Below are 14,081 nucleotides of genomic sequence, written 5' to 3' on the forward strand. Positions count from 1 at the left end.
GTGGCACAACGACGACCCCTTCATGTGACCCCCGAAATCCCGGGAGTCCCAGCCTCGGCTTTTTTGGGAAGCTCCCAAATCCCCGTGAGAGCAATAAAGACCCTGCGCACGATCCCCCCCTCTCGTTTTGGGGGGTTTTCTTGCGTCCCAAATCCTTCCGGGAAGGAGGATTGGAGGGGTCAGGGGGTGTCACTCGTCCTGCGGCCACCGGAGGGCGGTACGAGCCCGGTTTTCCGAGCTGGATTTGGGATGACACAGCTGATTTGCGGCAGGAAAATCCAGGCAGGGCTGGGTGGGAAGCGGGAGGATGATGAGGAGGAGAAAGGACCCCGTAGGGTGGGCACGGGGGGCGCTCGGGGGGGCTTCGTCTGTGTCCTCCCTGGCCACGGGGCAGTGGGAGGGCACTGGGAAGGGGGTCTGTGCTCTAGGAGGCGGCTTCTTGGGATGTGGGGGATCACAGAGGGACCCCCACCCCCAGCTCCCTGGGGGTCCCAGAGGGCCCCCCACCCAGTTTAGGACCTCACACCCAGTTTAGGGCCTCACACCCAGTTTAGGGCCCCAGTTCAGGACCTCCCCACTGAGTTTTAGGGATCCTGACCTAGCTCACAGACCCCCCACCCAGTTTAGGTACCCACACCCAGTTTAGGGCCCCAGTACAGCGACCGACACCACCCAGTTCAGGGCCCCACGCCCAGTTTAGGGCCCCAGTTCAGGGTGGATGCTGACCCCAGGCTGCCGGGCAGGGTCCGGGAATGAGGCGCGAGGGGGTCCCGCCTTGTTTGGGGACAGGGCGCGGCCGGGTGGGGCACGGGGAGCTCATGAATGGGGAGCGGGGGGGGCGTGGGAACGGCGGGGCGGGGCATGAATGGGGATCGGGGGGCGTGGCCTTGTGGTGGGCGCGGCCTCCTCCCGGGCGGTGCTGCCTCCCATTGGCCGCTCGCGTTGCCATGGCCACGGCGTCGCCCCGCCCCCGTCCCGCTCCCGGGGCCGCTCCCGGGGCCGCTCCCGGGGCCTCTCCCGGCGCTCCGCGATGGGAAGCGGCGGCTCCTCGGGGCGCGGGGCCCCCGTGGCGGCCGCCGAGGGCCCCGACGGCACCGAGCAGCGGCTGGAGGTGCGGGGCCGGCAGGTGCCGGCCGCGCTGTGGGCCGAGCCGGGGCTGCGGAAGCTCTACCTGAGCGACGCGGGGCTGCGGGAGATCCCGGAGGAGCTCGGGGAGCTGCGGCACCTCCGCACCCTCGCCCTGGACGGCAACGAGCTGATGGAGGTGCCCGAGGCCGTGTGCGACCTGCCCCGCCTGGCCCACCTGTACCTGGGCCGCAACGGGCTCCAGGGGCTGCCTCCCGCCTTCTCCCAGCTCCAGAGCCTGCGCTGCCTCTGGATGGAGGGCAATTTCCTGGCGCGCTTCCCCCGCGCCCTCCTGCACCTTCCCGAGCTCCGCAGCCTCCAGCTGGGGGACAACCGGCTGTCCCAGCTCCCCGCGGGGCTGCCCCGCATGGCGGGACTGCGCGGGCTCTGGCTCTACGGGAACCGCTTCCAGGAGTTCCCGCCCGTGCTGCTGCGCATGGAGGGCATCCGCGTCCTCGACCTGGATCGCAACCGCGTCTCCCGCTTCCCGGACCTCACCGGCCTGCCCGCCCTGCGCCTCCTCTCCTACGACCACAACCCCGCCCGGCAGCCGCCGCGGGTCGGGGATGAGGTCCGGCTGGTGGGGGACGGGGCGCAGGAATACATGGAAGCGCGGCAGGAGCGGCTGCGGAGCCTCCAGAGCCCGCAGGAGGAGGGGGAGGAGGAAGGAGCCGAGGCCGCTCCGGTGCCCGCCGAGGATGGGCCGCAGGACGGGGAGGGGGAATTTGAGGCCCTGACGGGCTCCCGGGAGGAAACGTGAAGGATGCGGGGCCTCCACCTGCCTCACAAGGAATTCCCAGCTCCGGCTGGGAAAGCAGGAGGTCGCAGCCTCCACGTGGAAAACCTACAGTCTGAGGATCGGCATCTTCCAGCCGGGACAGCGAGGAGCTGCCTCCTGGATCCGCAGGGCTCACGGATCGCTGTCAGGATCCACGAGCCCACCCGGGAGCATCCCAGGGTGTCTTGGATTTGGGATACAGCCCCCTGCCCCGAGGGGTGACCCCACAGACCCTCATGCCCAGTCCCAGTGTCCCCCACGAGCACGGGGACATTCCCACCCGGCCACTTCCGAAAATCCTTTACTCCTGTCTCCGTGGCCAGCACAGGGAAAAGCAGTGCCGGCTGTATCCATTCCACATGGATCCTGGCATCCTGCAGGGTTTGGGAATGAAGGCACAGACACCTTCTCACCCCCCAAATCCCCATCCTGCTGCTGGAATTAGACTGGGAAAGAGAATTTCCCACCAGGCTCCTCCTCTCCATCAGGTTTGGGAAGGAGCCGATGGAAATTCCACCTGCCTGCCTCCAACCTGGAAAGGGCTTTCCCTCTATGGCGAGAGGAAACTTTCCAAAACAGGCACCAAATCCAAGGCTCTGCTGCTTTATCCTCCCTCTTCCTGTCTCCAAGTGCCTCTTGGACCAAACTCAAGCAATAAAAAGCACAATTCCAAGGAAACCTGGCATGAGGGGAAAGTGACGGGGAGCAGCCTCAGGAAAGGTTTGTCTGGGATCTGATCCCGGCAACACATCCCAGTGCTCCTGTTATTTTTGACGTTGGAGGAGTCCCGTTTCCCTCCACCTGTCTCCAAGCCGTTCCGGTGTGGTGGGAAGCTCATGGATCCGAGGTCTGGAAGTTGCCGGAGGTTTCCGACCGCGCAGCCACTTTTAATCCCGAGGGGTTTGGGTTTGGGGGCTGGGAAGCAGCCAGAGCTCCCGCCACATCCTCTCTGGAGCTGGCAGCACCGGATTTCCCCCCCTTTCCCACTCCACAGTGGCTATTTTGGACACGTGGAGCATCCTCAGCTGCGGGATGTGCAGGAGCTGTCGGTGCCACCCCTTCCAGCAGCGCAGCCTGAGGATGCTCCTGCCTTCCCAGCAGTAATTCTAGGGATTTAGGGCTTGGTAGGAGCTCGTCTTGCTCTTCCCTCTTGGATTCAGGTCTTCCCGACAGGTCCAGGCTGTCAATCCCTCTTCCCACCCACTGTGGGACTGGGGAGCAGAGTACCCTCAGAATCCCATGAATTCCCAGGAACACAGTCCTGGAATGCCAGGTGGCTCCCAGCCCCTCGTACCATCAACGTGGGGGTGCTGCTGCTTTTCCTGGGAAGACACTGCTGCTCACTAGCAGGAATTATCCATCACCCGGGGGGCAGAGACCCTCAGAATTCCAAGCCCCGGCTCTAAGCGAGATCCAAAGCCACCAGCTCCATGTAAACCCACACCAGCCCATCCATGCCTGGCAGGAATTGGGATGCAGGTGGCTCTCGATGCCACCCCCCTGTCCTTATGGCCGGGATCAAATCCAGGAGCTCCTACACTTGGGAAAGGGGGGATCCTGCCTCCCTGGGGTCTTTTCCCACCACCCAGTTTTTTTCCAGCCCTGTTTTCCACACCCTGGCTGGGGAAGGAGCTGGATCCTGTGACGATCGTGGTGACACCAGGACCAGGAGCTGCCGCAGTCAGTGGGAATCTGACAGATTCCTGCTCCGCTCAGGTATTTTGGGAATGTTGGCACCGGCGAGCCCCGGCTCCTGGGAATGCATCATCCATACGTCTGTCCCTATATATATCCCTGCCTCCTCTGCCGGCCTGGCGTGTGCCGGCTTGTGGCCTCTCCGCAGCCGGGATCATGCTGCTATTCCCATCTGCTCCCGCTGGCTACCAGCACAAAGGAGCGGGATCGGGAATTGCGGCGGCTCCGAGCAACAGGAGCGCCGGGATTGCTGCGCTTTTTGCCACGTTCAAAGGTTTCAGGTGAAAAAAGAAACCTGGTGCCGGTGTGGGAGCCCAGGCAGAGCCCGGCCATCAGAAGCTTAGGAATGCTGAAGTGCTGGAATTCCCGAGTTTGGCTCGGCTGGAGCCAGAGCCGGAGTGGGAGCAGCCACCTCCCCTCCACCCGGCTGTGGGCGGCCCCCGGACAGTCCTGTCCCCTGCATCCCAGGGCCCGAAAGGTGCATCCAGAGGGATTTCATCCAGGACATGGAGGACACGGCTCTCCTGCCATCCCAGAGCTTGGAATTTCATTTATTTATTCAAGAGCTGCGTTCGCTGAATTATTCATTGGTCACCGGAGCCTTTGCGGTGGCTCCCGGACACGTTCCCGGTGGCACCACCCAGGATATGGTTTCCTGCCTCTTCCCACCCTCCAGGGCCACATTCCAGTCCCTACCCAGCACTTCCAGCCCCAAGGAATCCGTCCTAGGCCTGGATGGAACGGGAAGTCTCCCCTCCAGTTGTCACCCGGCTGGGGGTGTCACCGTTGTCCCCGAAGCCCCCAGGGGGATCCCAATCCCAGCAGGATCCCCCAGCTTCCAGCCACCCCTCCTTGGAGCTTCTTCCCGGAGCTGCTCTTAGCGAACCCTCATTAACTGCCCTCGTTAACTGCCCTGGGAAGCCCCAGGATTTGCCGGAGGCATCCTGGAAACCCCGGGATGCTGTGGGATAGGGGCTGTCCTTGTCCTTTTTGCAGGGACACTTCGGAGGGTGTTCCTTGTTTCCTTTGCCCCCCAAAATGTGTCCCTTTCACCAGGAGGTCCCCCAGCATGGCCTGTCCCAACCTTGGGAATGTGGAGAGGGATAATCAGTGAGTGGGGGGTGGTAGTCAGTGTTTTCAGGGGGATACTCAGGGAATTGGGGGGATACTCAGGGCTTGGAGGGGGATATCAGTGTTTTGGGGGGATACTCAGTGTTTGGGGGGAATACTCAGTGCTGGGGAGGGATACTTGATGTTGAGGGGGATACTCAGGGAGTGGAGGGGATACTCAGGGCTTGGGGAGGATACTCAGGGAGTGGGGGGATGCTCAGGGAATAGGGGGATGCTCAGTGCTGGGGGGATGCTCAGGGAACAGGGGGATGCTCAGGAATAGGGGGATGCTCAGGGAACAGGGGGATGCTCAGGGAATAGGGGGATGCTCAGTATTGGGAGGATGTTCAGGGAACAGGGGGATGCTCAGGAATAGGAGGATGCTCAGGAATAGGGGGATGCTCAGTGCTGGGGGATGTCCAGTTCTGGGGGTCTCTCGGTGCTGGGGGGCTGCTCATCCAGGTTTCCCATCCCCGCTCGGGGTGGGATCCGCCCCCAAGGATCCGCCCTCCCGCTCCCGCGATCCCGGAGCCGAGTCACGCTGGCAGTTACTGACTGTCCTTTATTACCGAGAGCGGGGGCTGCCTCCAGAAAACGAGGGGCCCCGCTCCCCAAAAATAGGATTCCGCCAAGGAGACGCCCCGACCCGCGCGCCCCTTCCCTGGCATCGCCAGCCGGGCACCCCCCGCTCCCGCCGCTCCTCGGCCGGGCCGCGCTCGGATCTTTAGTTGGGTGGGTTTTTTTACCTTTATTGTTTTTCTCTTTTTTTCTTTTTTTTTTTTTTTTTTTTTTTTTTTTTTTTTTTTTTTTTTTTTTTTTTTTTTTTTTTTTTTTTACACACCAGTTGGATGTTACCGTCACATGAAGAAGAGAAATACCTGAACAAGATCACGGCTACGAGCTCTAGAGTTAAAAATGAACNCTGTATTTTACACACCAGTTGGATGTTACCGTCACATGAAGAAGAGAAATACCTGAACAAGATCACGGCTACGAGCTCTAGAGTTAAAAATGAACACACAAAGCCCCCCCGGGGAGCCCGACCGCGGACGAGGAATCCGGCCTGGAAAAGCGGGATGGGGCGAGGGAGGGGCTTGGCACAGCCCCCTCGGCTCCGTCCCCTTCCCCAGGCGTGTAAATCTCTTCTTTTATGGTAAAAAAAGAGAGAATCTGACAAAAATACAAATGTCCCTAAAAGCGTCGTTATTACTGAAGTAGCAGAATTATGACTTTCTCTCCAGATTGTCCAAAATCGTCTAAATCGGGGCTGCGGGAGGGGTTGTCCCGCGGCCACCGTGTCCCCAGCTGGCTTGTCCCCACCGTGGCAGGGATGTCGCCCCTCGGGAAAAGGGACCGAGCGGCCGGGAATCCCGCGGATTCTGGGGGGTTCTGGTGCAGGTTCCCCTCCCTGCAGCGGAGAATCCCCCCGGAGCACCTCGGGGGGTGTCCCCCGCTCCAAGTGCCCGGTGTCACCGTGAGGGGCTGTACACGGAGGGGGGGACACGCTGTGACGATGGTGACGTGGCCTCGGTGGCACCCCGAGGGGTGTGGGTGTCCCCGCCGCGGGCGCGGGAGGGGAGAAGGGCGGGGGGAGCCGCGGGGGGAGCAGGAAGACTGAGGATGATCCGTCGTCCGCCACGCGGGGTGACCCCACTGTCGTTCCTCCCCGACCCCCGTCGGGTCCGTCCCCGTTTTGGGGGGGTCCCTGTCCCGGTGGAGGGGGATGTGCGTCCCGGGGGAACTCAGGGATGCTGCTGGCGCCGATCCCGCCGGGCTGGAATGCCGCCGGCGCAGGGAATGTCGCCTGCCCGGGGTGGGCACGACAGCGCTCGCTCCACCCCTTATCCCCAGTGGCCCACGGGGGTCCGGGATCATCCCGGCTGGAGAGGGAATTCCCTGGGGCCCGGCATCCCCCCGAGGGGCCGCAACCCGCCCGGGGAGGGGGTGAGGGCGCGACTGGGGGGTCCCCCCGGGGGGTTGCGGCCCCCCCGCTCCCCCCGAGCCCGGAGACGGAGGTAAAGCATCGAAGGCGGCCGCGGGCAGAGCGCGCCGGGCCCGCTTTGGATAGATAAGGAACTGTGGCATGGCTTCCGATCCCAGGAAAAGGGGCTGCCCCCTCCCCGCCGCGCCCCCCGCCCGCCCCGGGGGGCTCGGGGAGAGGCGGCGGGGGCTCGAAAGGGCGGGGGGGGGAGCGACGCTGACGCTCGGAGAGGTTTTATTGAGTTGGAAGAGGACGGGAAGGGGGGGGGTCCCTCTTGCTCCCGCAGCCTGACCCCCCCCCCTGGAATTTGGGGGTGGGGGCGAGGCCGGGGAGGGGTCGAGAGGCTCCGGAAGCACTCGCAGAAGTCCCGCCCGGCGGTGGGAATAGGGGTGGAGGGGGGGAATCGTGGCTTCTGGCACCTCCTCGCCCGGGGGTCCGCGGCAGCTCCGGGACCCCCAGCGCCGGGGAGGGGCGAGAGCGGGGGGGGCCGGGGGGGCTCCCAACCTCTCCTGCCGCAGGGTCCCGCTGTCCCGCCGGTCCCGCGCCGGGAGCGGGGTTGGGAGCTGGGAACGGGGACCCCGAGCCCGCGGTGCCGGGGGGGGCTCAGGCCTTCAGCTGGTGCCACTGTGCCACCGCCTGGCGCGGGCGGGCGATCATGTCCTTCCAGTGCTTCACCTCCCCGGGGCCGCTCTTCCAGGACAGGTAAATCTGCGGGAATGGCGTCCTGGGATCCGCGGCTCCGCTCCCGGCCCCTCCATCCCCATCCCCATCCCGCTCCCCGCCGCCGCCGCCGCCGTCACCCCCAAACTCCTCCATCCCTGCTTTTCTGGCGCCGGGCTATTTTTACCCGCGGATTTTCCATATGGAAAACCGCGTGTGCCAGCTGCCACCGCATCTGACACCTCGAGGAGCCGGCGCCACGTGGCGGGGTTTTAATGGAATATCATGGACGCTGCCTGCGTGTCCATGGAACTGTGCTCTGGGAACGGTCGTGCCACCCTCGGGTGTGCCCACATCGGGAATGCTGCCACCCCTGCCCCTCCCTGGCAGCCCGTGGCGCTGACCTGGGGTTTTGTTTGATGGATTTATGCCAGCTGATGCGTTTTCTTGGGGGGGCTTTGGGATCGAGTGGTAAGGACGGATATTAATGCGCTCGTTTGTCACGGTTACACCCGCGGCGAGCTGGGTGGGGTTCACGTGCAGCAAATCCAGAGGGGATAATTCCCAGGGGACTGGGAGCCAGCCAGATCCGGGTCCCGGATCCTGCTGCCCCATTTCCTGCTCTCCTGGGACAACTTGGGCCCCGCAGCATGAGGGGTCCCCATCGGGAGGTGATGGACTGGTCGCCCTCAAGCTGCTCATCCCAAGTCCCACCCGGCCCCGATGTCCCCCCGATGTCCCCCTGGTGTCCCCCCCCGGTGTCCCCCCGGTGTCCCCACCTTGCCGATGACGTCGTTGCGGCTCAGCCTGTCCTTGTCCATGACGGTGATGACGATGGTGGTCTCGCGCAGCCGCTCCGTGGGGATGTCGAAGGCGAAGGACTCGTTGAAGACGGGGTTCAGGCACCGCTTCATCACCACCGTCTTCTTCTTCTCCACCCGCTTGTCCTTGTACATCAGCCACACCTTCACGTAGGGATCTGGGCGGGAAAAGAGCCGCTCAGCACCGGCGTGGGAATCGGGGAATGCCAGCCGGAGCTGGGAGGGGGCCGGGAGGGGGCCGGGGCCGCACCTGACGTGCCCCCGATGTCCATGGCTTTGAGGTTCCGCGCCTTGATGATGTTCACCACGATGGAATTGGCCGAGGGGTTGTAGCACAGCGACAGCAGCAGCTCCCCGCGGCTTCCCTGTGGGATTCACGGGCACGCTGAGGGACTGCCACACCCCACGGAGCTCCACAGTGGGAGCGGGGTGATGGGACAGGACCCACCCCCCCCGGAGTTGGGGTTTTGGGGCTGCCCAGAAAATCAGGGCAGGAGGAAACGGGGTCACCCCCGGTGGGACATTCACTGGTCTTGCTGGAGGCGGGAGGAGGAGAAAACTTTCATTTTGGATCTACCTGAAACAGCTTGTTTTGACCCAAAATGGGCCACTCGGAGCCTTAATAGAAAGCTTTGGGAAGAGAAACGTCTCATCAGGGAAAACAGCAGAAAACACCCCTGTTGGGGTAGGAAGCGGGGGGTGGTCCTGACGGGACACTGCGGGGACAGGGGGGGTGGGAGTGGGCCCAGGGCCTTACGCTGCCATCGCTGCACGGCTTCAGGTCCTTCCAGAAGGTCTGCATCTGGGTGAGGTCCACCTTGTTGAGCGGGATGGACACCTCTCCGATGGGATCGTTGCGGCTGAAGCGGTCGTAGTCCAGCACCTGGAGGTACAGCACCCGCTGCACCACCTTCTCGTAGGGGAACCCTGCGCCAGAGACAGAGGGAGTGAGGAGCCGGAGGGAATGAGGAGCCGGCACCCCTTCGCCCTTCCCATGATAATGGCAAGACTTTGGAACCACGCAGAGCACAAGGAGCAGAGCACAGCCCGAGGGGCTGGTGCCATGTTAATTCCCACCCATGGGGGCTTGCTGGGGGGATGGAGCCTTCCCATCTTTCCCCCATGTCCCCTTTAAGGGGTACCCCTCCAACCTGGCCCTGGAGGCTTGGCCAGCCCACGGCACCGCCGATGGCCACCACGCCAGTGGCTTGAGTCGAGCTGAACCCCCAGGTCCCACCACGGCTCCGTTCCCACCCTGGGCCAGTCCATCCACTCCCGGTCCATCCCAATTCTTACCTTCGAAGAGGAAGGTCTCGTTCCAGTGCGGGTTGAGGTTCTTCCTCTTCACCTTGGTCTCCAGCTTGTGCTTCTTGTCGGGGAGCAGGTAGATCTTGACGAAGGGGTCGCTGGTGCCGCTGAAGTCCTTGGCCGGCAGCTCCTGCGCCTTCATGATCTTCACAGTCAGGGTGGACTCCTGGAAGTTGTAGCCGACGCTGAACTGGATGCGGCCCAGGTTCTCCCTGCTCACGCCTTCGTGGCCCTCGTCGTCCTCGGAGCCCGGGGAGAGCTGGGGGGGAGGAGGGAGGTGAGAGCGATGCCGGGCATCGCTGGGGACCCCCGTCCCCCCAGCCTCGCATCACCCCGACCCCCGGCCCCCAGCCCCGCGAGCTGTCAGGGGCCATCAGCCTCTCCCCGCTGCCCCCGCCGCTTCCCATGACTTCCCATGACTCCTGGCTCCGTGCCACTCGTCCCGGGGAAGCGGGAGCTCCAATTAACCAAATCCCTCCTGACAGCACAGCCCTCACGTGTCCGGCCCCGCTCGCTCCCTCGTGCCGGCCCCGGGGACGCGCTGAGCCGGCGGGGACTCGGCGGAGCGGGGGGATGTGCCGGAGCTCTTCTGGCACGGGCGGGATGCCGACCGTGGAGACCCCATTCCCGGCGCGTCCCGTCCACCCACCATGAGCATCTCGCTGGTCAGGGAGTTGACCAGGTCGGAGACGGAGGAGTGAGGCTCCGTCTTGCGGTCGGACTCGTCGTGGGGCGGCTGCCCCGGCACCGGCGCCGTGTTCACGGCCTTGCCGCCGGCCGGCAACCTGCGGAAAGAGAGGCAATTCCTTGGAGGAGAGGGGCCGGGAGAGCCGAGGACGAGACCGTGAGGGGCTGCCCGGGAGCCCTCTCCCAGCAGACGCTGCACCGGGGCTGTGCCAGCACCCAATGGACGCTGCCAGGACACCGGTGGCTGTGGCCCACCGGCTTCCCGTCCCCGATCCCGGTGCCAGTGGGTGCCCTGGAACCTTTGGAGCACAGCAGCAGGTCCCACACCATCCGTGTCCCCAGGCCAGGGACGGCCCTGTCCCCACCGGCGGCTCCGGCTGCACCTCACACACCACAGCCCGTTATCCCGGTGGGCACCCATGGGTGCTCCACGTGCTTTCCTGTGGCCAAGACCCCCCCGGGATCGCTGTCCCGGTGGCTCCCGGATGGTGGGAATGGTGCCGGGAAGGGTGGGCAGCCGGGAGCGGCGGGAGGCAGCCGGACAGAGCAGCGATGGAGACGGGAATGCACCGGGGCCACGCTGCCACAAGGCACAGGGACAACGGGACACAGGCACATGGCAGAGGGGGGACAGGCACCCCGGGATGCTCCCGCTGAGCCACGACACCGTGACAAACCACCAAGAGGTGCAGGGACACTCGGGAAGGCACAGAACATGCCACGGACACGCCACACCACGTCAAGCACACGCTGACACACGGGGAGAGGACACAAACACGCACACACGGGATGGCACCCGGGAAGGACCGGAGAGGCCGAGGCAGCTGGGGAGGGAAAATAAAGTTAAAACCGGGGAAAATGAAAGGCGGAGGAGCCGCTGGGCGAGGAGGCACCGGTGGAGCCGCAGGAAGTCACGGACAGCGGGAGAGAGAGCGGGAAAGAGCAAGAGAAAGGAGGAGCGGTGTCATCCAGCGCCGGCCTGCCGGGAGGGAATGGGAGAGGGGGGATGGACAGACGGACGGAGAGCGATTGGTCGCCGGGACGGGAGACGCGCCGAGGCGCCGGGCTGGAGCCGCCGGGGCCGGGCTGGAAGGAAGAAGCTGAGAAACAGGGATGGAGGAGGTGTTTGGAAGAGGAAGAAGAGCGGTCGGTCGGCAGCGTCGCCGGGCGGGAGAGAGCGGAGGCCGCCCGGGCGCGTCCCCTCCGCCGGCCGGACCCGCCGCGTCCTGCGGAGCTCAGGGAATGGGGAGGAGCGGGGATGGAGGTGGGGAGGCCATGCGTGCGCCGGCATCATGGGTTTTTGGAGCCTGGATGCGGGAAGCGGGAGCGGGGTCTTGCGGCACAGCCACCCCCACCCCCCCCGCCGTGTCCCAGGTGCCCCCCCCCGTCCCGTCGGCACGCGCTGCCGGTGCTCCCGGTATTCCCGGTGCTCCCGGCAGGGACCGGCTGCGCAGCGCGACGCCGGGGAGGGAAGTGCTAAAAGATGGAGCGAAAACCAAGCGGAGCAGGGTAAAAATAGCCGGTGGGCGAGAACGGTGCCAGTTGAGCCGCACGCCGAGCAGCGCCCGCCGGCTTCACACCTCCCCCCTGCTCCGGAGGGGACGAACAGCCGCTCCCGGCGGCACACGGACCCTCCGCCGCTGCCAGCCGGGCTCTCCTGCCGCTGCGGCGTGCCATGCCAAGCCTTTGGCATCCCGGGATCGCGGGGAGCAGCCGGAGGCGAGGGGCCGTGCCGTGCCGGAGGAGAACGGGCATAACGCGTCCTCCCGGCACGTCGCGCTCGCTCTGCCCCTTTGGGGGAGGGGGCAGCGGTGTCCCCGTATCCCAAGGGATGCTGCCCGTCCCGCCGGGACGGAGGCGGCAGCGGCGCCGTGTCCCCGTATCCCAAGGGATGCTGCCCGTCCCGCCGGGACGGAGGCGGCAGCGGCGCTGTGGGGACGGGACGCGGCTCAGCCCGTGCAGAGTCCTTTTGGGGCGGTCCCCGCGCGTCCCCCCTGCCCCGCGGCTGCCCGAGCGCGTCCCCCCGCATGCAGCCAGCGCCGGGAAGGGCAGGAGGGGGAGGAAGGAGGGAGGAGGGAGGGGTGGGGAGTCCTCTCGGTGCCGCCGCTCCGGAGGCGGAACTCAGACGGGGAGAGCTCAGACGTCCCGGTGCCCGCTGGGCCACCCTGTGCCGCTCCGACCTTGGCGCTCCACGAGGGCAGCCTCCTCCTCCTCCTCCTCCTCCTCCCTGGATGGGGCCCTCGTGTCCTCCTCCTGCGGGACCGGCCTCGTCCTCGCTCATACCTCTTGTCCCCCTGAGCGTTCGCCTGGTTCGGCTGCGTCCCAGCAGGTTGCAGGTCGGGAATATTGGCAAAGTCATCTTGCTCTGAGAGTCCCAAAACCAGGGATAACACCACCATCCGGCCTTCCCTGCCCGGGCGGGCCCCGCCGGCAGCGGGAGAGAGAGAGAAAGAGAGAGGAGAACACAGCGTCAGGCAGGGAACCGGCAGGAGCCGGCGGGACCTCGGCGAGGGGCCCCTGGACGTGCCCGCCGGCTCCTGCGGGATGGGCTGCGGGGAGAAAGGCACCGGCTCCGGGGAGATGGATACCCCCGCCTGGATATCCCTCTCCTCCACCGGTCCAGGCAGGGAGGATGCCAAAATCCTGGTGAAAGGGGGAAAAGGCGACCGGAGGGGCTGGGAATGAGGGACGGTATGGCAGGAGTGAGGCACCAGCATCGTTCCGTGGAGGAGGGGGCGGTGGTGCCCTGTCCGAGGCTCTTTGCCCCCTCTGGAGCGGCCTCTGTGGGATCCGGAGCCGCATTTACACCGCGGCGCCGGGGAGGGTGAGCAGAGCAAAAGGAAAATCAATGGATCGGGAAAGAGGCGGTGGGAAGCGGCAGCGGCTCCTCCGCGCTGACTCGGCACGTCTGGGCGCTGCGGCTGCTCCCCCTCCGCCCATTCCAGGCTGGAAGCGGCACCAGGGCTCGGTAAACAGGGAGAACGTGACCCTCGGGACGGCTGAGGAGCCGCAGCTCCATGTTGGGACCCCGGGAAATGGAGCTGGAAGGGACCTCTCGGTGGGAAAGGGAAGATCGGAGAGGAATGAGGAGCGGGGGGGGGTCACGGTCAGTGCACCCCAGGGGGCCCGGAGGAAGGTTCGTCCCTCTCTCCAGAGCTGCCTGTGCGGGAAGGAGCGGGATGAGCGCCCAAACTGGTGCCTCTCGGGGTGTTTCCCACCTAATCCTGATGCAGGAGGTGCTGTGCCAGCTCATGGAAGGGCAGGATCAGTCCCCGTGTCCCACTCCCAGCTCTCCCAGCCTGCGGGAGGCGCAGCTGGGACCTCAGCATCCCTTTTTCCAGGGTGCTGGGGGGCAAACGGAGGAAAGGGAGGAGCTGGAGAATCCAGGGGAGGATGGAGCCGGGGGCACCGGCTCTGCGGAGGAGTGACTTTGTCATGTGCCGAGACACGGTGACAACACGGGACTCGGATTAGCCCCCGGGGTTTGATGCTGGGAATCCAGCGCCGATGGAGGAGATGGGGTTAAGGAGCTTAAGGATCACACGGATCCTCCGGCTGGGAGCGATATCGGGACCCAACACACGGTCGCCCTGCACGGGGGCCGCCGCCCCCCCCTCCCCGAATCCTTGGGACAATGTCACTCCCCGGGAACAGCGCCGGTGGCTATCCCGCGGGCTGGATCATCCCTGCATTCCCTGGGGATGGAAAAGGAGTGCAGTATCCAGCCCAGCCGGTGACATGGCAAAGCAAATTGGGGGACCCTTCCCTGAGCCCCCCGGGCAGGGTGGGTCATCCCTGCCCCCCGTGAGGGGGATGGAGGGCACATGGATCTTCCCGCGGGAATGAGCAGTGTGTCCCCGAGGGGGTGATGGACGAGCGGCCGTGTGGGGGCGAATGAAGGAGCAGAGGAGAGGGA

At 65.3% G+C, this 14,081-nt stretch overlaps 2 protein-coding genes across 2 annotated transcripts in view; one reads left to right on the plus strand and one right to left on the minus strand.

Annotated features, from left to right (window-relative positions):
* Positions 1 to 1,030: 1,030 nt before the first annotated feature.
* On the plus strand, positions 1,031 to 2,857 carry LRRC10B (leucine rich repeat containing 10B). The gene has a single exon (XM_017838957.1). The coding sequence runs from the start codon at positions 1,031 to 1,033 to the stop codon at positions 1,883 to 1,885; it is 855 nt and encodes a 284-aa protein (XP_017694446.1). The 3' UTR covers positions 1,886 to 2,857.
* Positions 2,858 to 7,250: 4,393 nt separating this feature from the next.
* Positions 7,251 to 14,081, minus strand: part of SYT7 (synaptotagmin 7) — an 18,403-nt gene continuing 11,572 nt past the window's right edge. The window contains exons 6-12 of the mRNA XM_017838933.1: positions 12,449 to 12,574; positions 10,128 to 10,263; positions 9,467 to 9,737; positions 8,928 to 9,097; positions 8,421 to 8,535; positions 8,129 to 8,328; positions 7,251 to 7,397 (exon numbers count right to left, since the gene is read on the minus strand). Coding sequence (XP_017694422.1) covers positions 7,293 to 7,397; positions 8,129 to 8,328; positions 8,421 to 8,535; positions 8,928 to 9,097; positions 9,467 to 9,737; positions 10,128 to 10,263; positions 12,449 to 12,574 — 1,123 coding nt within the window. The 3' untranslated portion in view covers positions 7,251 to 7,292. The remainder of the gene's footprint in view (positions 7,398 to 8,128; positions 8,329 to 8,420; positions 8,536 to 8,927; positions 9,098 to 9,466; positions 9,738 to 10,127; positions 10,264 to 12,448; positions 12,575 to 14,081) is intronic.

The sequence above is a fragment of the Lepidothrix coronata genome, unplaced genomic scaffold, assembly GCF_001604755.1.
Source record: "Lepidothrix coronata isolate B3197 unplaced genomic scaffold, Lepidothrix_coronata-1.0 Scaffold369, whole genome shotgun sequence".
Lineage (NCBI taxonomy): Eukaryota > Metazoa > Chordata > Aves > Passeriformes > Pipridae > Lepidothrix > Lepidothrix coronata.

Excerpts from the sequence above, each read along its gene's own strand:
- LRRC10B (XM_017838957.1), top strand. The coding sequence starts at position 1,031 with ATGGGAAGCGGCGGCTCCTCGGGGCGCGGGGCCCCCGTGGCGGCCGCC.